Source organism: Equus asinus, chromosome 10, assembly GCF_041296235.1.
Source record: "Equus asinus isolate D_3611 breed Donkey chromosome 10, EquAss-T2T_v2, whole genome shotgun sequence".
Classification (NCBI taxonomy): domain Eukaryota; kingdom Metazoa; phylum Chordata; class Mammalia; order Perissodactyla; family Equidae; genus Equus; species Equus asinus.
Genome location: NC_091799.1, coordinates 21,535,604 through 21,560,500, shown reverse-complemented (window position 1 = coordinate 21,560,500; position 24,897 = coordinate 21,535,604). Strand labels below are relative to the sequence as shown.

Below are 24,897 nucleotides of genomic sequence, written 5' to 3'. Positions count from 1 at the left end.
GAAACATTTACTGAGCAGTGATCCTGCGCCAAGGTCTGTCCTGGGTGGCTGCACAAACCTTTCCTCACAGACTCTGGGTGAATCTCGACAGGAATCCTGTGAGGTAGGCACCATTACTCTCAGCGCAAAGACAAGAGAACTCCAGCTGAAAGCGGTGAAATGACTCGACCGAGTTCTCACTGCCAGGGAGGAGGTGGTGTCCTGATTTGAATCCAGGTCCCTAATTCGATACCTGCTGTGCTTCCCACTGCATCACATTAACTACGTTAACTAGACTTTGCTCACCCAGGGGAAGCAACTGACCCCAGGACAGAAGAGTTCAGCTAGGCCAACGTGCATCTCATCAGAAGATGAAGAGGAATTCCTCAAACATTTCAAGGCCAAGGTTGAGATCAGTTTTTCCCTAACTCCCAATGAAGGAAAAAGGAGGCCACTGTTACTCCTGCCAAGCACACACTAATCCCACACAGCAGCCCACAGCACAGAGGGGAAAATGAAATGCTTCTCACCAGCGTACTCGCCCATGTTGATCTCCTCTTCAAAAACATCACTGAAACCTTCACCGGAATTGAGAAGGTCTAATCTACCATCAATAAACTGTAGAAAGAAAAAACAAAAACGTAACTGTGCACACAGAAACGGGAGAAAAACCCATTCAGCTGGATACCTTAGTGTATGACCAAGAACAATCATGTTTTCCAAGACAGGAAAGGGCCTTGAGAACTGTGAGTTTTCAGAACGTGAGTTTCAACTAGCAAGTTTCTAAAGAACTGGCTGCATGTTTATGATAACTTGTCAAACCGTGTGGCATATTTGCAGAGCGTCTGTCTGATCCCTGACCGCTCGTCTCACCCAATCCCCGCCCCAGACTCTGAGCCGCTGCAGGCCGAGGCCAGAGCCCCACCCATGCCCGCAGCCTCAGTGCTCAGCGTGGAGACAGCCGCAGAAATCTCCGCCAGGGATCCCGACGCAGGCCAACCCCGGGAGAGCTGGCACCTGTTTGAAGAGCTGCAGCTGTGTGGCATTCTGCAGGAACTGCCTCATGGCTCCAGAGCGATAGTGGGACACAAAGGCTTCCTCGCAGAAGGTGATCGGCTCCTCCTGGGAAATGGAGACGGAGAGGGGCGTTAGAGGAACGGAGTGAGAGCGACCCGTTAGGCAGCACTTCCACGTCTGCTGATTTATCTAATCCTCCTGTACCTGGTGCAGTGGCCGTTATTATTGACAGCCTTGTAGCCTGTGGATGAGGAAGCTGTGTCAGAGGGGAAAAGTCATTGCCAAAAGTCACACACCTGGCAGGAGGCAGAGCGGGAAGCAAAAGCAGGATTCTAAACCCCACCCCGGTCCCTTCCACATTAGCCACAGTCACGTCCCAACAGTGAGTTAGTGGCATGTGCCCTCCAATGTGATGATTTCCAAACTTTTTGCTTTTGGGAGTGGAACGCTTTCTTCAGAGAGCACCTTCCGCAGGAGGAGTTCTGCTACATAAAACAGCCCAGCAGCTCTGGGGAGCCGGGGAGAGGGTGGGGGCCGGGCTCGCCTTGCTGGGCCGTCTTCCCCTCTCCGACCCCCGGCCTCTCCGCAGTCCCTGAGGCACCAGTTGTGGAACCCAGTTTGAAAACCATTTACACAGTGATCTTAACCAATAGCAAATTATAATTTTAAGATAATTATTTATATGAAAAAGCATGGATGATCAAAAATAAAATTTACCATCAATTTTATGCTGATGCTGTTTGATAAGGAAGTTTGCTTTCACCAAACTACGTTTTATGAGTCAAGAGAATGACACCCTAAGCTTAAAAAACATCCCATCCTTGTAGTCAACACCTCAATCCTCCTTTGAAGGTATCTGGAGTGCTCATCCACACAGACAAGTCTTTAATTTCGATGGTGTATTCTCCATTCTGAAAGATCAGACTTTTACATCTTGAGCAGAGTTAAAGGTACCCCTCCCTTCACAGACTTGGTGGCAAACACAGAGATGTTTGAAGCTCCACTTTTATCCTGTTTTAATGAGTTACGTGAGTGTTAAATTTACTGTCTAGCTGCTATAAATTCCAAGAGATCTTCCTGTTTAAATCTAGCCAATGTTAGCTCAGCAACAGGGCAGACTTACTGCACAAAGTCTGCATGGATGACCTCAAAAAATTAGGCTGGAGGGGAATGTTGATTTTTATAGAGGTATACACCACCGAATTCTACACAGGATCTGAGGCAGCCTACATAAGCACGTAAAACAAAGAAACAAATCAGAGTTGGAAAATACATAAAGATATAAAATGTATTTATTTGGGAAAATAGTATTGGATATGCAGCTCCTATATGGTTTCTAAAATTAAGCCACAAAATTAGCTCTGAGCTTCCTGGCTGCTAAAGCAAGAAGGGAAATAATGCACACTGTGCACTGTCTATGAGACAAAAAAGCTTCCCAGTTGTTCGGGAAAAAGACGGAGCTTTTCCTGACATTTATTACTTTGACATGGATTTACACCTTTCGTGCTGAAGAGCTGAGAGATCAGCTGTGGTAACCAACAGAAGCCCACCCAGAATTCCATCCCTGTGGTCTGGAAGTTTTGCTTCTTACCCTTGGAAGCACAGCCGGGCAATTAATTCTCTCTCCAGGTGATCTCATCCCTGAGCACAGTGTCCCTCACACACTGAATGATAAATACTGTCAGCTCAGAAACCTTTCGTGAGCTCTAATCCCATGTCTCCATCCCCAACTGGAATGGCCCACTAGCACTTCAAACTCAAAATGGCCCAAACCCCCAATTATTATCCCATTTGGACTGCACCCAAAATCTGTTTTTCTTTCTTTTCTAAGTTATCATTATCTATGGCCACCCATAGGAGACCTATCAGACTTCCCAAGTCCTTCCCATTTTACCAGTGAAATGTCTCACGTTTGTCTCCTACTCTCCATCCCACGACCCCGGCACAGGCCTGACAGATGTGTGGAGGTTTAACTCTATGCCCCTCTCCTGCTTCATTCTGCCCAGTCTACTCCAGTTCTTCTGGCCAGAGTGATTTCTAAAAAGCATATTGGATCATGTCAATATCCTGCTCAAGAACTTTGGTTGCAGAGATGTTACATTTGTGTGATTCCTTGATTAATGTCTATTTCTTCCACTAGCCCATAAGCTTCATATGCGCAGGAATGGTACCTGTTTTGTTCAACATTGTGTGCCACACACATGGGGTCCTGGGTGGGAGAGGAAAGAAAAAGTCCTAGCTCCTTAGCCAGACAAACAAACCCTCTGTGTCACTTTCCTCTGCTCCCCCACATATCTTCTGCTCCTAATGCATCTCCTAATCACATGCCAGGGCGCTTTCCACTTTCTTCCTTGCTTTTGCCAGTTCTTTTCCTTCCACCTGGACTATCCTCCTGTTAAACACAGGCCTCTGGGTGGCAGTCACTCACCCTGCTCGGTGCCCCCACAGTGCCTTGTGCACCCCTGGCTGCTGGGCAATCTTCACTGTGTCCCCTGTGACCAGGAACCTGAGAGGGCAGAGGCCCCACTGGACCATCTCTACCCTCCCCAGGACAGTGCAGAGCCCAGCCCCCAGTTAGCAGCTCAGGAACATTGGTTATAGAATCACAGAATGAGCTGGGCCCTGGTTCCCAGCATAGGAGCCTTGTGGTGGTACCGCTTGGCCTGATGGTAAAGCAGTCTCAGAGCAGGATATTAGGTGAGTGACGCCTGTGCCCAGGAGTTTAGAACTGCTCAGAGGAAATGCTCAGTGGAGTTGTTAGCCTTTCGTCCTGGAGATTTGGCTCAGCATTGCCAGGAAGGAGAAGTCTGCTGAGGGACCAATAAATTCAAGAGAGTTTACAACCAGATTTGTATGTGGGGGTAGCCTGAGGCAGGATTTAGCTGCAGGAGAGAAGAATCTCATCTGGAGGAGACATGAACATTTTGGGCCTGTCGTCTACTTACTAGCAGTGAAATCCCCCTGGATCATATGTCTGTGCCATAAAAACAGACCAAAGGATATGGCACGCATGGGAGAGTCAAGGGAAATGTGACAATGGGAGCTTTTTCTGTAAAGAGCTTACAGGACAACATCAGCAGCATCAGTTAGACACGGAAACAACTACTACCACACAGTGTAGTCGGTGGTGGTGTTGGGGGTGGGGGCGGTGTGCAGGGCTGCAAAATGTCCACAGGAGTCAGAAGACGAAAAAGTTAACCCTCCCAGGGCAGCAGGTCAGAAAATGTGAGGAGAAGTGGGCATGTTTCAGTGGAGCCTGGATGGGTGCATAGGAGTTAGGTGAGCAAATCTTAGTTGTTCAGGGCAACTGTTCTACCCTAATCCTGCTGAAAAACAGTGACATTGTTACCCGGAGTCATGTACAAAGGTCTGAATGGCAATAGGCACAGAGGGCTCATTCCTCTGGAGCTGCTCACCTTCTAAGGAAGTGACCATAATCACAATTCACCTGATCTTTACAGAATAGCTGAGGTAAGGTGACTCGCCCAAGGTCACATGACCCGTATGTGGCAGAGTCAGGGTTTTCTCCTCGGGGCCTCCAAAGCCTAGCCATCATCCACGTGGTCCACGTGGTTGGGTTTTCTCTGAGGCCTCAGTTCTAACTGTTTGCACTTGGACATCCGCTGGAGAGCATGAGAGTTTTCTTTAAAGTTGGACACTCAAAGCACCTGCCTCTCAGAGACAAACAGCTCCCTGGAGTGAGCAAGCGTTGTGAAGGCTCTTTCTGTCACAGGCCCAACTGGAGGATGCTGAACCATTTCCACCACCTGGTCCATTCCCCACCTGTCGCGGCAAGGGCCGCCCCCACTCCACTCTGCAGTGGAGAGGAGAAGGCAAGATGTCTTGTTAACTCCCTCCTTTGTAAGAAGTGCTGATTTAGTTCTCCTGTTAGGCTGATTAAACCTTTTGTCTTCTTAGGCGACACTCTAGGTGCTGGGGCTACTGGCTGATAGCGACATTAATTCAGGCAAGTCAGGCCGTGAGCATTCAAGCTCAGACCACATTAGTGGAGTTTTCCATCTATGACCTGAAGGACAGTTAAACACAGCTGCTTAACCCTACCAAGGACTTTGTTACAAAAAGACAAGTTTTACTTTCGGATTATCTTCTTGATATACGGAATCACTTGAAAATTCCATTACTAGTGAGTCAACGTTTGTTAACAGGTGAAGTCGGTGATTCAAAGGTTTTTGATACTTCCAGAAATAAATGGCTTTTATCTACATCACTATGGGTACTGGTGTAAAGATAAAATCTCCCTTCAGAGTCTTCAGCCACTTTTCTTGTTCTGCTGATTTATGCTTAAAGTACTAAATTCTTATCTTCCTTCATAAATTGAATTTTTATCAAAATTTTATGTGCACATTTACTCTGCAATTCTAAGAAAAAAGGAGGTGTCCACTCTTTATGGACCTTGCTTAAAATTTTAAAGATGATAATTTCGGAAGAGTCATTCATCCAAATGTTTTTAAAACACCTACTATGTGCCAGGCTCTGCATTAGGGGAATATAAAGATGAATAAAATCTAGTTCCTATAAGTAATACTAATAACCAAATGAGGGGTGGGGAGTGGATGAAGGTACGGATGATACAAGAACGGAAGAATGTTATGTTTATAGCAGCATTATTCACAATAGCCAAAAGATGGAGGCAACCCAAGTGTCTATAAATGAATGCATAGACAAAATATACATACAAGGAAATATTATTCAGCTTTAAAAAGGAAGGAATTTCTGGCACATGCTTAATATGTATGTACCTTGAAGGCATCATGCTAAGTGAAATAAGCCAGTCATAAGAGGACAAATACTGTCTGATTCACTTATATCTAGAGTAGCCAAATTCATAGGGACAGAAAGTAGAATGGAGGTTGCCAGGGGTTGGCGGGCAGGGATGGGGAATTGTCATTTAATGGGTTAGAGTTTCAGTTTTGCAAGATGAAAAGACTTCTAGAGATGGATGGTGGTGATGCTGGCACAATAACGTGAACATACTTAACGCCACTAACCCGTACACTTAAAAATGGTTCAAGTGGTAAAATTTGTTACATATATTTTACCATAATTAAAATTTTCTTTAAATCTAAAAGAAAAGAATGATAGAATGTTTATAATGTGGAAGGTGGGCAATGGGTACGTGGGAGTTCATTTCTTTGGGTATAAATTTGAAGTTTTCCATAATAAAAAGCCAAAAAGGAAAGCTCCTGTCATCAAAGAATCCTGCCTAGTTCAGGGAATAAATAACTACGGTGCAGTGTGACAAGTGGTATACCAGAGGACTGGTTTTGTTTTTCTGTGGGGTAAAGGCACCTTTAAAAGTATTTGCTCCATTTAAGATAATACAACACGCTGGAGAGAGAACACGTCTTGGAGTCAGAAAGACCTAGACTTGAACCTTGACCCAGACCATACTAGCTTTGTGACCTCAGGTGACTTGTCTTTCCTCATCTGTGACAATTACTCAAGGCTGGCCCACCTCATAGGTTTGCCTGGAAAATTAAAACAGATTACAACACACAGATTTTCCATAAATAACTGTTTTCTTGAGGGCAAAGATCGGGTTTTACCAGAGTTGACAACATAATTTGTGGGACCCAGTACAAAATGAATATGCGGGAAGAAGCTGCCGTTAGGTATAAAAGTGCCATACTAAAATATAAAGCTTTTTTCTTTCTCTCACAGTCTCTTTCTAGAGCCATTATGGTGCTTTTTAAATTTACTATTTAATGTCATTCTATGTGAAGAAAAAATAAAATTTTAAATTATTAGCATGACTTTTATTGTTCAACTTTATATTGTGCAATGCCAGTTTTAAATGCTAACATATGTGGAATAGCATTTTGTAACTTGTATATGCATTTGTATTCTGTTCTTACCAGACAGTGGAAATGCTGCACAAAACTAACTCAGCTGTTTTAATTTCAGTTCCTGACATACGCACATTCTACTAACACCCTCTACCTTTGCTTACTATGAGAGAAGACAAGGAACTAGGGTTGCTCCATCTTTCCCTCTCCTTCTATGTCATCATTTTCACACTAACTGGTTGGCTAATACAAGGAAGCAACAGGAATAAGAAATGTGATAGCTTCCACGGTCACCCATGTTTCTTAGACCACCACTTTCCATCTTTGCTGTCTTTCAGCACTGAAGAAAGTTCTGGTTCTAATACAAAGTGCGGCCTCTTGGGGCTGTCAGTGCCCCACTGACTCAGTCTTGCTTTGAGTCTTGCTGAACTCCACATGTCATGAGCCTGCTGGAACTCTGTGCCATGGGGCACTGAGACGCTCTATGCGATTGGGATGGCAAGGCTCCAAGGAGGGACATTATGCCTGTCTCCTCTGCTCATGCGCATGGCTCCTCTGTCCCATCAGACTTCATTTACAAAACAAGTTTGGAGGTAAAATTATTAAGAATTTCAAGATGGTGACAGCAGGGCATTGAGCCAGGCATGGGCCTTTCTGAGCACGGGGTGCTGTGTCTGCCCAGGTCTCACACTTCTTTTCTCCACAATCCCTGCACAGGTTACATCTCAGCAGGGACTCTGGCCTTGCTTGACTGTTTGCCAGCTGACTGGGCAGCGAACAGCTTCAGGCAAGTTTGTGGGTTGATAGAAGTGGGCTTTCTAAACTCCTGAGCACAACATTCAAGACTCTTTGTGATCTTCCCCTGCTGACTTTTCTTGCTCATGACATTTGGTCCACCTTGTCCCCATACGCATCCCCTGCTCGAGAGACTCTGGACTGTCTACCACCCCCAACCTCTTCACACTCTCACTCCTCTGGCTTCCTTCTTCGTGTTGGCCCCTTTTGAGAACCTTGCCTGATTCCTTCAGGTGAAGAGGGCGCCCCAGTGCCTCCTCGGTGTCTCTAGACCATGACCACCGCCATCACCACCTGTGCCCAGCTGACCGCCCCCAGCCCACGGCAGGATCCTAGGGGGTAGGCTCTGATCTACTCTCAGTGGCTGGCAGGCAGTGGGTGTCAGCTGAGCCATCCCGGGCAGAGGTAGAGTGGGACACAGAGCTGGGTTCCAGTGCCAGCTCTGCCCATGCATGCAGATGACCACCCTCTCACCACCTGTAACACGGGGAGAACTACTGCCTCAGGGGATTGCTGGAGGTTAAACAGGGATGAATGCGATGGTGCAGTTAGTGGCGCTCACCCTTGGCCATGCATTAGAATCAGCAGGGGCAATTTTTAAATCCCAATGCCAGGGCTGGAGCAGTTTCAAAAACTCCCCAGATGACTCCAATGCAGCCAAGGGGAGAACCACCGGGACAGGTGAAAGTGACTACTAGCACAGTGCCTAGACCAATCAACACACAGTTTTTAAAATCTGAGAATAAAGAAACGGAACAAAGAAAGCCAAGGAATACGGCTCCATTTATCACCAGCAGTCCTAACTGGCTGCATTTTGTTTAAATACCTCTGAATTCCTAAGAAAACACCCAAGTCACTGGCCAAAGTGCAGTGCAGCCAAGAACCCAGCTCTGAAGTCAGAAGGGTGCTCCTATAGCCTCCCCTGGGCAGCCAACACTGCCCCACCAGCCACGGGTAAATCTCACGCGGAGGCCCCTGCTCTGGGCCTCAGCGCCACTTCCCGAGCTGGGGCCAAAGCACGGCTCCTCCCAGGGTCAGCTGTGGTGGCCGCCATGGAACCAACACAGAAAAGGCTTAGCGTGTCTGGCCTAGGGAATGCCAAATCCTTACTTACCAGAAGGCAGAATTAGATTATAGTAACTTCAGGTCAGCCAGAAGCAGGCAGGAGTTTAGGGAGAAGGGTGCCAATGTCAGCTGAGCACTTGCTCTGGACCAACCTGGACCTTACCCTCACTTAATCCTCCCCAGAGCTTGGAGACGTTCATAAATGACTCCCACTCTACAGATGAGGAAAGGACGCCCGTGCAGGTGAAGTGTTTTGCCCAAGGTCCCAAAGCTGGTGGCTCTGAATGACTCCCAAGTCCAAGCACGCTCTCCCTTCACCCTCAGAGGCACAACATGGTACATGCTCGAGGGCCACCAGGGTGGACTTGGGAAGGTGGTCACTGAATGGCCACAGTCAGACAGCTCTGGCTGGGCTGGGCCACATTTTGTGGTGACAGGACCAAGCCAGCCTTCTGAACCATTTATGCGGTAGCTCAGGCACGCTGGGACAGACTCCCAGCCTGGGCCCGTGACAATATAACAAGGCCTAAACAAAGACTCAGTGTGTCGTTGTGAAGCTGGCTCACTGTTCGGATGATTTAAGTCGGGGAAATGTGGGTGCCTGACAAGAGCGACTCCGATGATTTGCGGGGCAGGGACGGCTGGGCTGACAGTATTTGCCCATTCTGGCCAGCCGCTCCGGTATTGACAGAAGCCCCCGCACACACTCGCTAGATTACAGTAAAGACATTCAAATCACAGGCGCGTCGGCCCACGCCTCAGCTCCTCTGTGCCAGCAGCCCCTTCCTTCTGCATTAACCGAGACAAACAGGGAGAAGTCAGGAAATTCTGATTAGCGCAGGAACGGCAGATGAGCGGGGAGGCCTGCGGAAGCCGAGGAGACACAATGAAGTGGGGCTTCATGCATACCAGCTTAAGATTTTCCTTCCATAAGAAATGCAGATGGAAATCGGCTCTACAAGGACAGCAGGTGCAGTGATTAAAAACGGCTACCGCTTACTGAGCGCTGACCCTGTGCTAGGTGGCTTTACATGCATTATCTCACTTATTCTTCACAGCAAGCCCAGGAGGTGTTGTTATGATCTCCATTTTACAGATAAGGATATTGAGGCTCAGAAAGGTGAAGTCACCTGCCTCAGGTTGCAGAGCTGGTCAATGACAGAACCAGAGATTGATGTAAATTCTGTTTGGCTCTGGGGCTCATGCAACACAATATAGTATCTCTTGATTAAAAGTAACAATCACAAGATAGTATTGGAAGTACTAGCCGCCACTGGGGCTGCTCTAGCAATTCAAAGAGATAGATTATAAGGCGGTCATGAAGAGAGGGGGCTTTGGAGAAATGAGCGTGAGTTTTGGCTCCTCTATGTGATTCCAGAGCCCTCTCACCTCTTGGAGCCTCCACCGGAAACACCTACCTCACCCTCTAAGCATACAGCGCCATCGTGTCGTCAATTCCAAGGAGCAGCGGCCGCTCAAAGCGAGCTGACATGAGAGATGGTGACCATCTCTGTGCTGCAGCAGAGCGACAGCTCTCTCCCCAGATGGAAACCAAACAGGGACATGCCGAGACCTCAGCACCAAACACCTCCTGGCTCAGCCGCCTCGGCTGCACCTGAGTGTGCCTCACTGTCACCAAGAGCCAGATTCTGGGTTTTAACACAGCGACCGTTGCATTCCCAAGTCCCAAGAAAGGATGTGCCAAACTGATTAGAGCCAAGGAGTGCAGTCCCCTGAGAGTGAGGAGAAGGCAGTTTGAGAGCTTATTGGAGAGAGGGTGGGTTTTGAGGGCCTGGCAGACCCCCCAGAGAAACGTAAATAACCTGAAAAGTGATCAGCAGGAGAACCAACATGAGCTGCGGCAATGGGAATACGGGACTCACGGAGCAAAAGGCTAAAGGACACGAGAGAACACTGAAGAAGCACAAATTAGTCTGCAGAGAAGAAAAATTCCCAACCCTCTAACTGAGTTAAGTGAGGGGCAGAGAGACACACCTCACTAAAGAAATGCTGCCCCCAGTCATTGGCGGCACAGCCCTTAGGGGCTTCCTCCACAGCACTGTCCACACACTGAATTGTCAGGCTCACTTACTGGTTCGCTTATTTATGATCACCCCTCTCCCGAATGCCACTTGTTCAGGGCCGGTCTCCAGTGCCTTGATGGGACTTGGTGCCCAGGAGGCTCTGGCAGCAAGTCTTTAGTCATAAACAAAGGGCAGCACTGTGAAGGGGAAAGAGCGCAAGGAGAAGAGTCAGACCCCTGACTTGGCCTTGATTCCTTTTCCTTGTCCAGGCCTCACTTTCTTCATCTGTGAAATGGTAAGGTACTGAGCTAGAACATCTTCAAGATACTTTCTAATGCTAATGTGTTGTTTCTAGGCACAGAAAGGGCCTTTTTCCACGAGGTCACCTACGGCTCCTCACAGAGAAACAAGACACGATGCACAGCCTCTACTGCAGAGTCGGGAAGAGAGTGAACTCGAGTGGGAATGACAGCACTGCCGCTTCCTGTGTCTGGATCACATGTAAGGCCCTAAACCCTCTCAGACCAGCTTCTCACCCGTAAGATCAGGGAGAGACTTCCTACCCCACAGGTGACTTGTGTAAACAGCTTAGCCCAGGGCTCCACTCCTAGAGGGGTGAAACAATAGTAGTCTTTTACCCCAAATAATGGCAGTTCTCTGCCCAAAGCATGCTTTCAGTGATTTACTTCAAGCAGCCCTGTTTCAGGGCATGAGACATGCCCTACCTGCCCAGGACACACGTTGGGTGAGTAGAGTCAAGACCGTGACTCAGAGCAAGGAGAAACGGGAGCAGCACAAAGCCACCTCGGGCAGAGCCCCACCACGGGCTGGGTGCAGCAGGCACACGGTCCCCAGGGTTAAAGGGTGGATCTGCCTAACAGCCCTGTGAAGAGAGCGCCTAATCCTCCTCCTACAGAGGGAGGGGACGTGACTCGCCCAAGGCCACAGAGCTGAGAAGAGCCAGAGTTGTATTTGAAGTCAGTTCTGTCTGACTCCAAAGCCCAGGCAGGCTCTTCCACGACACCCCACGGCACTCTGAGCATGCTCAGTTGCCCAAACACGTTTTTTCTCTGGGTTTGTGGGGAATTCGAGACACAGCAGATGATTTCCCACACAGAAATGTCCTTTGCCACATACTGCAGCCCTCATCCAAGGAGCCCAGAGTCTTTACTCGGGGATTGTGTATTGCCTGGGGACTTAAAAGAGGCTCAGGTCAGCCCGGAGCTCCAGGAATGGGGAAGCAAGTGAGCCTCAGTTTCCTCATCTGTGAATTGGGGATATTACCTACTTCATATTGAGAGGAAGTTGAGAGGTTTGAAATGATATGGCATCCGTCAAGGTGCCATTACTGAGTAGCACACAGCTGGTGCTCAGCGGAGGTTAAGTCCTAACAGCTCTTTTCAGATGCCCTTTGAGAACTAGGTGTTACATCTCGTGTGGGACCTTCTGCATCGTTCACTCAACAAATACCTGTGACTGGGGTGCTGGGAGAGCACAGCCAGGGTGACTTTGTCGGGGTGGGGTGGGGTGAGCTCCAGGAAAGGCCACGTCGGGGAGGAGGTGATATAAAAACCAAGCTCCAGGTACTCGCTAGATGGGAAAGCAGAGGAGGGTGTGAGCAGAGGAGTGGGGCCGTGACAAGGCCCGGCTGGTGATGCACAGTGAGGAGCTTGTGTCCTCAGAGTTCAGGAGGCATGTCACAGATGGGGTAAGCGAGACAGATGCTCATTCTCCTCTTCCTTATTTGGGGGCATTTTCACTGAGAGACAGAGATCTGAGGAGTGGTGGATGTTGGACCCTTAGAATAAACAACTGCTGAGAAAGATGCAAAAAATAATTACTCAGCACATGCTGGTGGCTCACCCCTGAACAAGCCGCCCAGCCCTGAACTGAGCCTCCTGGGTCCGAGGAGCAGACTCCATTCACAGGGAAACTTACTGAAGGGGCTTCATTTACTCAGAGCCGCCTCCTCCAATCCACCCTGGATAGGCCAGGCTGCTCCAACAGCCACCGGACCACTCCCCTGTCCCTGGCTCCCAGTGCCTGCAGATCTGTGCAGGCGTGCAGAGTACGGAGCTGGAGAGAAGCGCTCCAGGCGTGTGACCCTGCACAGCTCACAACCACAGCTCCTCACTTCCCCAAACACCCTGGAGCCGGCTACAGTTCTCCAGACTGGTCTGTAGTCTCCTGTCTTTGCATGTGCTGCACCCTCTGCCAGGAGGTCCTCCCATCCCACTTTCTCAGGCTGTGCAAGTTCCCCCTCACCCTTCAAGGATTAACTCGGGGCTAGCTGCCCTGGGATCCTCCCCCTCGTCTTCTTTCTGCCTTGGGCTGGGTCAGGCGTCCCTGCTCTGGGTTCCACAGCCCCTCTGCTCACCTCCACTAGCGCACTTACTGCCATTTTTGCATGCCTGGCTGCCCTGTCAGTTCCCCTGCTAGACGGTGGACTCCTCAAGAGTATGCGTGGTATCTTATTTGTCTCTGTATCTCTAGTTCCTAGCACAGTGCCTGGGCCAGTGCAGGCCCTCTGATGCTTGTTGAATGAATTATTCACCGCAGATAAGGCAACAGGAACATTTCTGAGAAAGAGGCCAACAGGGTGCAGAGCAAGACAGACTGACTGAGGATGTGAGGATGAGGGTTAGCGGGAGGGAGGAAGGGAAAGGAGAGAATGTGGTGTGTATACTGGGAGGGGCAGGGAAGGGAGGCGGGAGGCCGGAACGCCGTCTAATTAGACCACATGTGCAGAGCAGCATCTGGCTCAAAGCGCAGCAGTTTACACCGCTCCTGGAGTTGTCGTGGAGACAACCACATGACCAGCCTGGAGCCGAGACTCAGGGGCAGCAATCCAGATGCACTCCTAACATATTCTGACAGAGAGCAGATGGGCAGCTATTTGCAGGGCCAAAAAATGCCAACTCCGCTCCCCTCCAGACCTGCGTGCCCTCACTGATCATTTTCATCTTGTAAAGTCATTCTTATCTGCCCTGGAACCACCAGTTCCTCCCGCATAGGAATCAGTGCGAAAGCTGCTATTTTTGCAGTTCCCTGACCATCACAACTTCCGGCCTGCTCCTGTGGGTGAGGAAATGTCACCACCTTTAATGAAGGGGTCCTTGATGGCGGGTTCCACTGCCGCAAGGCTCCCCCCTAAATCTCTTTCTCTACTAAAAGCGTCTAAATTCCTTAGTCTTCAGTCCCACTGAAGAGATGCAGACCTGGGAGCAACGCTGTGGGAGTGTGTGGAGAACATGGGCCTCGTGGCTGAGCTCCTGCTCTGTTGGGTACTCGCCCTGGGCATGCGCTCAGCCTAAGCTCAGTATACTTCTCTGTAAAATGGGCTTTGTTAACACCTACTTTCACAGGATTATTATAAGGATGAAATTAGATAATTATGGAAGAGCCCTAAGAATTATAACACCCTATATAAATGTACCAGGATAAAAAGTTCTTTATAAACCTCAAAAATTTTAAGCAGAAAGCTCCTATCAGCTGGGTAGTAGGAAAATAACAAAATCTCAGGCTCTGAATGAAACTATACATTATTACCCACTTGTATGGCAAATGTGTCTCAATGTCTTTGGTGAGGTGGGAAAACATCTAGTGTTGGAGAATCAAGTTGAGTTTGAATTCTGCCTCTGATGGTTACTAGCAGTGTGATTTTCATTAAGTAACAAACTCTCTAGAGCCTCAGTTTCTTCATCTAGAAAATGGGAATAATCATTCTTACCTCCTATGAGCTACTTCCGGTTGTGAGAGTTAACTGGGACAATACATGTAAATTGCCTAGCACATAGTAGGCAATCAAAAAATGTTAGTTCCATTTCCCTTCTCCTTGATCATTTAACTGAATCAAATAAGACTAAGGTTGAGAAAGAGCACAGTGAAAAGCACGGATTCAGTTAGAGCAGGTTGGAATCCCACTTAATGGCTGTGTGGCCTCGGGGAAGTCCTCATCTTTTCTGAGCCTCAGTTTCCTCTTCTGGAAAAGGAGGAAACTAGGACCTACCTTGTCATGGTGTTGTGTGGTTTAAAGGAACAGCATACATAAAGCATATGATAAATGGTTGTCATTATGATCCTCCTCACCCTTACTGGAGAAAACCTCAACCCTTTTGGAAAAATTACACCTTCTATATGGGTCTAGCCTGGGGTACAGATGCTACACTGTCTCAAAACAAATGAGTTTCATTTTTGAGGTCTGGGAAGTAAAGTGAACTGAGGACCCCCACCAGAGGTGCGGGCCGCTGGGGCAGGCATGCATCAGGACAGCCACCACTGGGCCCGCTGGCCTGCTGCCTGAGTAGCCTGCAGGGCAGGTGGGTCCAGGAGCCAGGAGGCTTGTTTATAAAGCACGGCAGGGGTTCGCACCGCCACACAGTGCCTGCCATCGCAGGTGTGCAGAATGCCCGGCTAAAAATACTGCTAACGTGGGTTTAATGTCGCCCAGCAGAGACTAATGATTGTTTTCAGTAAATATTAATTATAGGAGTCACCCAGATAAAGTGGAGTGGCATGAATATTCCTGCATCTACAATGCAGGTGAAGCGACTATTTGGGGAGACAATTTCTTATGCCTCCTCCACGGAGTTATTTAATGGCTGGTGGACTCTTAATATTTGAGAGCTTCTTGGTTAAAATACTTGGAAGTCTTTTTATATGTGAGGTATAGGGATTTCCTTACTTGAGAGATGATCTTCCCCAGAACACACAGCTGATTCAGTTCTACTGCACCCTTTACCATGACAAATTGTCACAATGGTGTGGAGAACACACACCATTGGTTCAAGGCACAGGATACTGGCTGGCTGGTCTTGGCCAAGAGTCTCTGTAAGAGCCCGGACGTGGGGTCATCAGCCTTGAGGTGTTCTGGTTCTAGTGCTGACTAGTTGTGTCCCCCTGGGCAGGCCCCCTCCCTCTCTGAGTCTTGGTTTCCTCACCTCCATGGGAAGCTATTTGTGGATCACTTTGATCAGTGGTTCCTGCATCTGAAATTGCAAGGAAACTCACGTAGGGAGGTTCTCTTTAATGCAGATTCGTGGGCCATGGCTCAGACTGTTACAAAGCTGCTCAGAGGAGTCTAATGCCTTTGGTAACCTGGGGGTGCGGGGTAGTGGTATAGTGTCAACAATAGTAACAGACACTTACATGTGCTTACCCTGTGCCAGGTACCTTTCGAAGTGTTTTGCATGTATCCACTCATTTAATCCTCATAACAACCCCATGAGGTAAATATTGTTGCTGTCCCCATTTTATAATTGGGAAACTGCGGCACAGAAATGTGAGGTAACTTCTCTAGGTTCGCGCAGGCAGGATTTGACCCAGGTGGTCTGCTCGGCTCTGTGCCTGACCTAGACTGTAAGCACCAAGAGGGCAGTGGCTCTGCTTCTCTTCTCCATCACAGTATCCCCAGTGCCCAGGGCAGAACCTTCCCGAGTAGGTGATGGATATGTTCATTAAACACCTAAATACTTTTACATAGGCTGTATCTCACAGCGTCCCGAGGAAGCTGGGATCATACCCTCCATTTTCAGATGAACAAATGGAGGGCAGAACAGTGCGTTAAGCAGCTTAGGGCCGTTTCACAGTGAGTGGTAGGACTGGGATCTGACACCAAGCCTGGCTTGCTCCTTTATCTCCTGCTATAGTTTAGTGGGACATGATAGCAAATTCCTGCTCTGCCGGATGGATGTGAGGATTAATGGACGTGAGACTCCCTTATCAACTAAATTGCTTTCCAAATCCTTCCGGTGGACTGCCTCTGTTTCTCCCAAGGTGGTTAGCTTCAAAGACAAGGGCGCTCAATGAACATTTGTTGACTGAATGTAAACAGATGAGTGGAGACTATGGCCCAACACGATTCTTGCCAAAGAGTAGGTTCTCAGAGGGGACTTTTATACCCTAGGTTTTTTCACTGGGACATGTGGACAATAACAGTCCTACATGAGGCCAAGGCGTTCACTCATCAGGGCCCCTGATTCTGACTTTCTAGAACCCGGATTGGTGACCTTTCAGGTCCTGATCTCTGTGTCCCAGATCCCTCTGTGATAGACAACGTGGAGAGAGGAGGCTGGGACTGGATCTGACCCAGCAGGAGTTTGGCAGGACTAAGCCCATAACTAAACCTGACCCAGTCCTGAATCCATCGTGCAAACCCCCGCCTCCGTTTTTATGGTTGCATTAATAAGTCTTCCACAGGCTTTCGGAGGCTGTCAAGGGGATGAACATCCAGGGGATGGGCTGAAGTCTGTGCCTGGGGCACCACAGTGGCTGTGACTTCTAGCCATTTTCCTGCCTGAGGCCAGTCCATAAAATAAGGACAGTCTGGTTCCCAGGAAATGGCAAGATCTCCAACACGGTGGCTGGCAGGTGTCTTATCTTTGGGAATATCAAATCACCATGACTGTCTTTTCAACAACAACAACAACAACAACAACAATAGCAGTTGTCTGCTATTCACAAACAGTATTTATTCTAGTTAGCAATATACATGCTGAATTTTGTAGGGGGAAGTGTACCGATATCTGAAACTTACTTTGAAAGCCATCAAAAAAGAAGATGCAGTGATGGATGGATAGATATGTGATAAAGCAAGCACAGTAAAATGTTAATAGGACGATCTAGATGGTATGCGGGTATTCACTGTAAAATTCTTTCAGTTTTTCCGTATGTTTGAAAAATTTTGTAACAAAATTTTGGAGAAAAACCCCCCAAGGGGACATGAAATACCAGACTTCAGAAGGGCAAGGGCAGAGGCAGGGTGTGCTATTCCACAATCGACCAGTCTTGAGGGGACACCAAACATGACATTGTGTCATCCAATTGATTGCTGATCTAGTGACAGGGAGGTATTAAGAGTGAGTTATAAATGAAAAACAAACTATTTATTATACATTGACTATGAGACAGGCACTGTTTAAGCACCAGAACAGTAATGACTAAACCAGTCAGGGTCCCTCCTCTGAGAGAGCATGGTGAGATCACACACACACAAATATGTGACAGGGACATGAGGGCATCTACCCCTTTTTTAGATCTGGAAATAAAGCTCTGAAAGGTCAAGTGACTTGCCCAAGACCATATGACAGATGGGGGCTGGGGGTTTATATCGAGGCACATCTGAGTCTAAAGTCTGAGTTCTTTCCTCTGTCACCTGCCACATTCCAAAAGGTCACTAACATCATCAAATCTCATTTGCTCTTGATGAGAGGAGCTACATGGAAAACTGACATCTCAAGGTCATTTCCAAATTTCAATCTAGTCATTCTTTTCAACCCTGCCTCTCACCACACTGAGTCTCAGGGCACCAGCAACCACCTGCTTTAATTCTGTTGGGAACCTCACAGCTTTTCAGGTGGCTTCCCAATTATGACCTCACTTACTCTTCACAGGACCCTGGAAGATGGCTCTGGAATTCCTGTAGTTAGCAGCCCATGTGCCCTGTGACAGGCTGTCTGCTCAGCCCTCCACTTCCCTCTGCCCCAGGGCTGGTGGGGGCTGGTGAGTTCAGCAGAAAGAAGAGAGAAGCTGCCCAAAGAAAGTATTTGGATGAGAGTTTTGACAACAGTTCCAGGCCTTTCATGCCCACTTGGCCTGTCTGCCCCTCCAGGATCCCAAAGGCCTTTTACCAATAATCCCTCTACAGGGACCAAACAATTCCCCCTCTTGCTCTGGTGGCACATCGGGAGTCGCTCACTTCTCATTTCCTTTGGAAGATGACTGCAGGGTACTTTGTGGCTCCAGCCAGCGGGAGTGTCAGAACACCATCCCAAGAACCCCCGGGAAGAGCTTTTATTTAGTCATGACGAATGGGGAAGGCAAGTGTCAGGTGAATCCATTTTACTAGCAATACAGTCTCTGGTGTCAGGATAGACCAAAAAAAAGAAAAAAAAAAGCTGGTAATTTGAGGTACTTGTGAACACTTTGTTTTAAGAGAAACACAGGATAACAGATCTTCTGCTACAGGGCTACCTTCTTTAATTTCTAAATATCCTTCTCCCCTGAGCCCTCCCTCTGACCCATGAGGCCTCCTCATCTCCTCCCTGGGCCCTGTTTCCAGGCTTTCTCCACCCATCCTGCTGTCGCACCACCCCAGAGGGATCTTCTTGAAGCACTACTCCGACCATCTCATGACATCACACCTGCTTAAAGCCTGCACTGCTCCTCGCTGCCTTTGTGAGGGGTCCAAGGCTCTTCTGAGATGGATGCGAGCCCCAGTGGGCCCTCCAGCAATACCTCCTGCTACTTCCCTCTGCAAACCGGAAGTCTCAGTCACTGGGAACTGCCTGGAGCTTCCCGTATAGCACACTGTTTCAGACCTCCCTGCCTTTCCCTTCAGCTGGAATGCTAACTCCTTCTCAGAAGGCCAAGCTCAAGTGTGATGGCCTCCAGGAAGCCATCCCTGTCCCCATGGCTTTCCCTCTCTGGAACTTCCTCTTGGCTCCCATGGCACCCCAAGACTGTCTCTATCATATCACACACAGTTACCTGCTTACCCACCCGCCTCGCCACTGAGGATGTGAGCTCTTTATGGACAGGGAGTCAACTGTCTTATCAGTCCACAGTGCCCTTACTGAGCACACAGCCTGGCACACAAGTGGCAGTGAATGAATACCTGTGTGTTGAATGAATGAACTGTCTACAATCCTGAATGGGAGCGAGTCCCATGAAATGAAACTTTCTGAAAAGTAAAAGAATACTAAGATAGTTAGAAACAGAGCCACACTATCCCAGAATTCTTCCTGAAGCAGACGGTGTCACAGCAAGGTTGCAATTATAGATACACACACACACATTGTTCAAAAAAATTCATAGAATGTACTTAACACTGACTTTTTTTTCTTATTGGAAACCTGTTTACAATCTTGTCCACTGTCACTCTTAAATGTCACTTTTCAGAAAAATGGCTGCTGCCAGGAGAAATTTATTTTCAAATTGAATCACAGCATGTTCATGCAGAGAAGCGCCTCTTTTGAATCTCCAAATTGGAGGGAGTTCAGGGAAGAGAAAGCGAGGTGATGAGAATCTGCAGAGGCTGATTCAGGAGGAAAAATTATGAGGCTAAAATATGCACGGGTGAGCTAAACAGCAGCTATTAGTTGGTGGAGATGGCAAAGGCAGGATGGCAACTACCTGGAGACCTACCAACAGTGAGGATGCCCAGAAAGAAGTGGAAACAGGGAAGGGGGTGGAGAATGCAACGATGGGGAAAAGTCTAAGCAACAGGAAGGCAGTGCACATTTACCGACTGCCTACCTGTGCCAGGTACTGTGCAAGCTGGCCTCACTCACTCGGACTTTGCCTACCAGGTATCATTATTCCTGTTGTAAAGGTGAAGAGACTGAGGTTCCGAGAGATTAAGAAACCCAAACAAGAAAGTGGTGGGGTCAGGCTCTACCAGCCACCCTGCCACTAGCTGGTGACTAAGAAGTTTGCAGCAGGCATCACTGCCCCTGCTATTTGCCAGAGGTGGGGGCGATCAGAGGAGGCTTCCTGGAGGGGGAACACTTGAGCTGCATCTGACTATGCTTCTCTGTGCCTGTGCAGAAAAGAGCTGTCAGCTTTTAGGAAAGGGGCTCTGACCTCAGCAAAGCCTCTTGAGCAGACCCCTATCCTTGGGGGTGTGAGGTTTTGAATGCACCTGCCCTCCACAACAGATTCTGTGCCCCTACTGAGCCAGCGTAGCAGGCCTTCTGCACCCTGACTCTCGTCCTCATCCCTGTGAGCCAAGTGTACTTCCCCAGCTCCCTCCCCAAGAAAATGGAGCTGATGCCGCCAAGCTCACGGGATGCTGTGAGGCCTGAAAGCACTGGCATGTGGTAGAACCCAGTATGTACATTATCTTTTTTTAAAACATAAACATTATACACATTGTTGATCATTCCCTTGGCCTGGCAAATATGTACTCATTCTTCAGGACACAACTCAAGGGACTCTGCCTTCAAGAAGCCTTTCCCAAATTTGCAAGGAAGGGCAGTCCTCGCCTTTCATTCATTAATTCAGCCAGTAGCCCTGAGTACCTACTGGGGATCAGCCACTGGGCTATCATGGTCAGCTACCCAAGGGTAGTCAAGCAACCTCGCCTTGTGTCATTATCACCTGGGATAAAGAAGTTCCCGCTGCTAGCAGAGCATCTAACAGGGTGCCAAGACCTGGTCTAGTCTGGAGGCAGCAGAAAGTATTCCTGGGCAGTGACAGGCATGCTGAGAGAAGAAGGTAAGCAGGAGCTCGCCAGGCCTAGGTGAGATGGAGGAGTGCAAAGGCAACCAAGAGAAAGCCAGAGTGGCTGGAACATACAGCAAAGGGGGAGGGGCATGAGTCAAGCTGAGGAGGAAGGCTGGGTATAGATCCTGTGGGCCTATTAGGCCAAGTTTTCCTAAAGCAATGGGGAAGCCCTGAAACTTTGGGGGGTGGGGTTAGTTATTCGCACTTTGGCAGGATCATTCTAGTCTCCAGAACGTGTCTGCCAAGGAGGCACAATGGGAGCAGGGTGCCCACTGAGGCAGCTGCCAGGAGAATCCAGGTAAGAGATGATGGAAGCTGGGGGAATAGGAATGGAAAGGGAGGAATTCAAGAGTGATCTTAGGAGGTAAGAGTTGATATGGACTGTCATGGCCTAGATCTGGCAGACTGACCATCCCCCCTACCAAGCTGGGCACCCTGGAGAGGTGTGTAGAACCAGCTGGGGTCCCCCAGTGCCTCCTCCTTCCTGAGAGTCCAGCAGAGGCCCCAAGCAGGGACTATGTTTTGCTCACCACTGAATCCCCAACCCTGAGAGCAGAGCCTGGCACACAGAAGGTGCTCCAGAGACACTGGTGAGTGTTTGGATGAAGGGCTGGTGGGCTGCTCCAAGGCTGGCTGCTCAACTCCTCTACCTAGCTGCCAGTTGACCTTCAATGGCAGCTTCCAAGAACTTAGGACACAAGTTCCCAGCAGAGCAAAGCCTGGGCCTTGCCTGCCTGCCTCTGCCTGCAGACCATGTCTGCAAAGCACAAGAGTCCCGGCCAAGGCTTGGGGGCTCTGCCAGTTCCCCAGCTCCTGGCTGACTGGACGTTTGCACACTCAGGGCTTGCCAGTCTGTCCTACACTCCACCTGCTGTGAAGGAAGTGCCCTGTGTTGACTGGTGTCCCTTTTTGGATGGCTTCTGAGGCAGAGCATGTTCTGGGGCAGCTCCGGCTCTAAAGTGGGCTGGGCTGGTCTGAGAATCCTGGCTCTGTGGCTCACTATCCATGTGACTGAGGGAGAGTTTTAAGCTCCCAAGCCTCAGTTTGTCATTTGTAATACGGTGATAATGCAACCTACCTCATAGAGTTGTCATGAGGGACTGACAGATTTTATATAAGGCACTGACTCAGGGTTGGACATGTAACAGAGACTCAGTGGCTGGGAGCTGTTGCTACTGTCCCTGAGACATGGATTTATTTTTTAAGAAAAAGATTCATCCTCGGTCTCCTAGGACTAAATAGCAAACTGGTTAGTGTGTCCTGGTAATTGTGGTCACCAATATAAGCTATTAAATATTACCTTCTTCATTTTAAAATTTGTCTAAATCTGGTCAGAGTGACTTGGTTCTGTTGAGTGGGCAGCTTTGGTCTTTGGGAAGACTGGTGCCTATCCTGGAAGTTTCGTATTCAGAATCCAAGGAGCCCATGCCAGGCAACCCTGTCTTGTGTTCTCAGCCACTTAGTAAGCTTCTATCTAGCAGACCACGTGGTGACGGGAGAGAACTTGGGTTCGGCAGGTGGATCTGGGTTTGAAACCCACCCCCACTACCTAGCGACAAGTCTGTCACATGGCAGCAAAGGGCTGTGGTAAGGATTTGACCTTCGACGCCAGTGTCCTCTGATCAGAGCATGTGCAGAGAGATCCACCCAGGGATTCTGCCAGCTAGCCCTCTGATATTGTCCCTCCCCTGCCTTAAATCTTTCAGTGGTTGTCCTGCTTTCAGGGTAGATGTCCTTCCATTCACCAACATGGAGAGCCAACTACTTATTGGGTGCTATGCTAGGTACTGGGGAGGGTGCAGTGGACAGAAGTCCAAAGTCTTCACCTTGCATTTTTTTTTCCTTTTTCTCCCCAAATCCCCCCAGTACATAGTTGTATATTTTTATTTGTGGGTCCTTCTAGTTGTGGCATGTGGGATGCCGCCTCAGCATGGCCTGACGAGTGGTGCCATGTCTGCACCCAGGATCCAAACCAGCAAAACCCTGGGGCTGCCGAAGCGGAGCACAAGAAATTAACCACTCAGCCACGGGGCCAGCCTCCTCACCCTGCATTTGAGGGCCTCCTGCTCTGGCCCCTGCCTCCCCTCCTGCCTCGCTGCCCCCCACCCCCCACACTTCATCCCACTGTACTACATGCTGGCAGGTCTGTGAATGCGCAGGGAAAGCTCTCACCTCTGAGTCTGTGCTCAGGTTCTTTCTGCTTGGATGGTCCTTGCTCACGTCATCCACCTGCCTGACTGTGACTCTTGCCCTCTCCTGGCCTCACAATGTGACTTTACCTCCACCATGGCCCTCAGTTCATGGTATGGCATGAAAGGGAGATGTGGGGCAAGAGTGGGAAGTACACTGGCCACAGTGGCCAGCAGACTTGGTTCCACTCAGCTTAATACCGTTCCCTCCTGGGGCACCTGGAACAGGTGCCATCACCTCTCTGCCCCCAGTCTCCTCGTCGGTAACAGAGAGGTGTAATGTCTGCCTCAAAGTTTTATTTTGAGGATTCAGAAAACCTGTGGCAGGGATGTGGTAAATGGTAGCCACTAAGATTGTCTATGTAGTTTCTTGCCCCTCTCTCTGACTGGCTTGTGGACTCCTTGAGGACAGTGCCTCTGCTATCTCGGGATACCCATGTGAGGGGCAGAGCCTGGCCTGCTAGAAATGAGCGAGTGTGAAGTCTTGGGGAAGTGTGTCTCTTTAAGTCAAAAGCCTTTTTGGTGTTGAAAGAGTTAAAATCTGCTCGTGCTTATAAACAAGCCCCATTTCAGCTCAGCACTATCACTGGGTGTGAGTCACAAGGCTTAGCAGGTGTGGGCAATAATTAAAGGCTTCAGCAATCTACCTGGGCAAGGTATTTTTGCTTCTTATTCCAAAGAGGAAACTCTCTCTATGGAGAGCAGAGGAGCTCATTAATGAGACTAATTAGGTGTAAAGGGGGTAGAGGCTGGCATCAGCTGCGGCGTGGAGGAGCTGATCATTAAGCCCTGTAATCTCCTCCACTGAACACAAGCAGAGCAGGCTCAGGGCTGTGAGCAGGGCTCCCACACCTGAGGACCTGACCACTGGCTCCGGAGAGGCTGGAAGGCCTTACCTCTCCCCCTGCCATGCTCTGCCAGGAGATGCCACACACACCCACATGCACGTGTGCGTGCACACGTACACGAGCACACATGCACATGCACACACAGCATGGGCTCAGCTTCCCAGGAGAGGAGCCAGATCGTCCAAGAAGATGCTTTCCTCTTCGTGTTCATTCACCTTTGAGGAGCATGTGCCGGGAAGCTGTGCACTGGGGTTTACAGTAAGCCTTCCTGGATTTAAGGAGTGGATCAAAGAGTCTCATTGTTGGCCTCCACATGTGGAAGACAAAACTCTCATGCCTAGAATTCCAGATTTTCTAGCCACCACTAACATTTAGCTGGCACTGGGCCAATTTCTCTTTCTGTATCTACCTCCCTGGCCTGTCGGCTCAGTGACCCATGGACTGGGGACTGATTTCCCCTGGGATCTTCAGTGGCTGGCATCCCAAGGTGTCATCGATACGCTAGATGCATGGTGGGTGGACCAGAGGAGGGGTGGTGGGAAGAGAACAGATGGATGGATTGTGGCACTGCCACTTTTCTCAGCTCTGTGGCTTTGGCCAAGTCACAACCGAGCCCTAATTTCCTCATCTGTAAAAGGAGCATAATAAGATCATGGGTGCAAGAGCGTTTTCAAAGGTATAAAACCATTTATAAAAGTAGTTCACCTATAATTATTGTGTGTTTCAAATTTCAGTAAAAGGAGAGAGAGACTGATCATCAGGGAAATGGGAAAATAATTCCAATGAAGTCCCCACAGTGGACTTGGGCTAGCCAAAGGGCAAGGCATCCTTGGGCAAGGCTGCGGGGGCAGACTCGCACCTGGAAACTGGGCTCTCAGATGCTGGCGCCAGGGAACGTCTGCACTGTTTACAGAGCTCTCTCACTGTGGCTTTGGGCCCTCTGGCCAGC

The 24,897-nt window shown here is 48.9% G+C and overlaps 1 protein-coding gene and 1 long non-coding RNA gene across 14 annotated transcripts in view; one reads left to right on the top strand and one right to left on the bottom strand.

Moving 5' to 3' along the window:
- Nucleotides 1-24,897, bottom strand: part of DENND1A (DENN domain containing 1A) — a 513,599-nt gene that overhangs the window by 72,849 nt on the left and 415,853 nt on the right. For all 13 annotated transcript variants that reach the window (XM_070518786.1, XM_070518780.1, XM_070518782.1 and 10 more), the window contains 2 exons: nucleotides 997-1,101; nucleotides 510-597 (listed from right to left, as the gene is read on the bottom strand). In XM_070518786.1, coding sequence (XP_070374887.1) covers nucleotides 510-597; nucleotides 997-1,101 — 193 coding nt within the window. The remainder of the gene's footprint in view (nucleotides 1-509; nucleotides 598-996; nucleotides 1,102-24,897) is intronic.
- LOC123289296 (uncharacterized) overlaps nucleotides 17,196-24,897 on the top strand; it is a 52,654-nt gene continuing 44,952 nt past the window's right edge. The window contains exon 1 of the long non-coding RNA XR_011506236.1: nucleotides 17,196-21,209. This is a non-coding gene — a long non-coding RNA (uncharacterized lncRNA). The remainder of the gene's footprint in view (nucleotides 21,210-24,897) is intronic.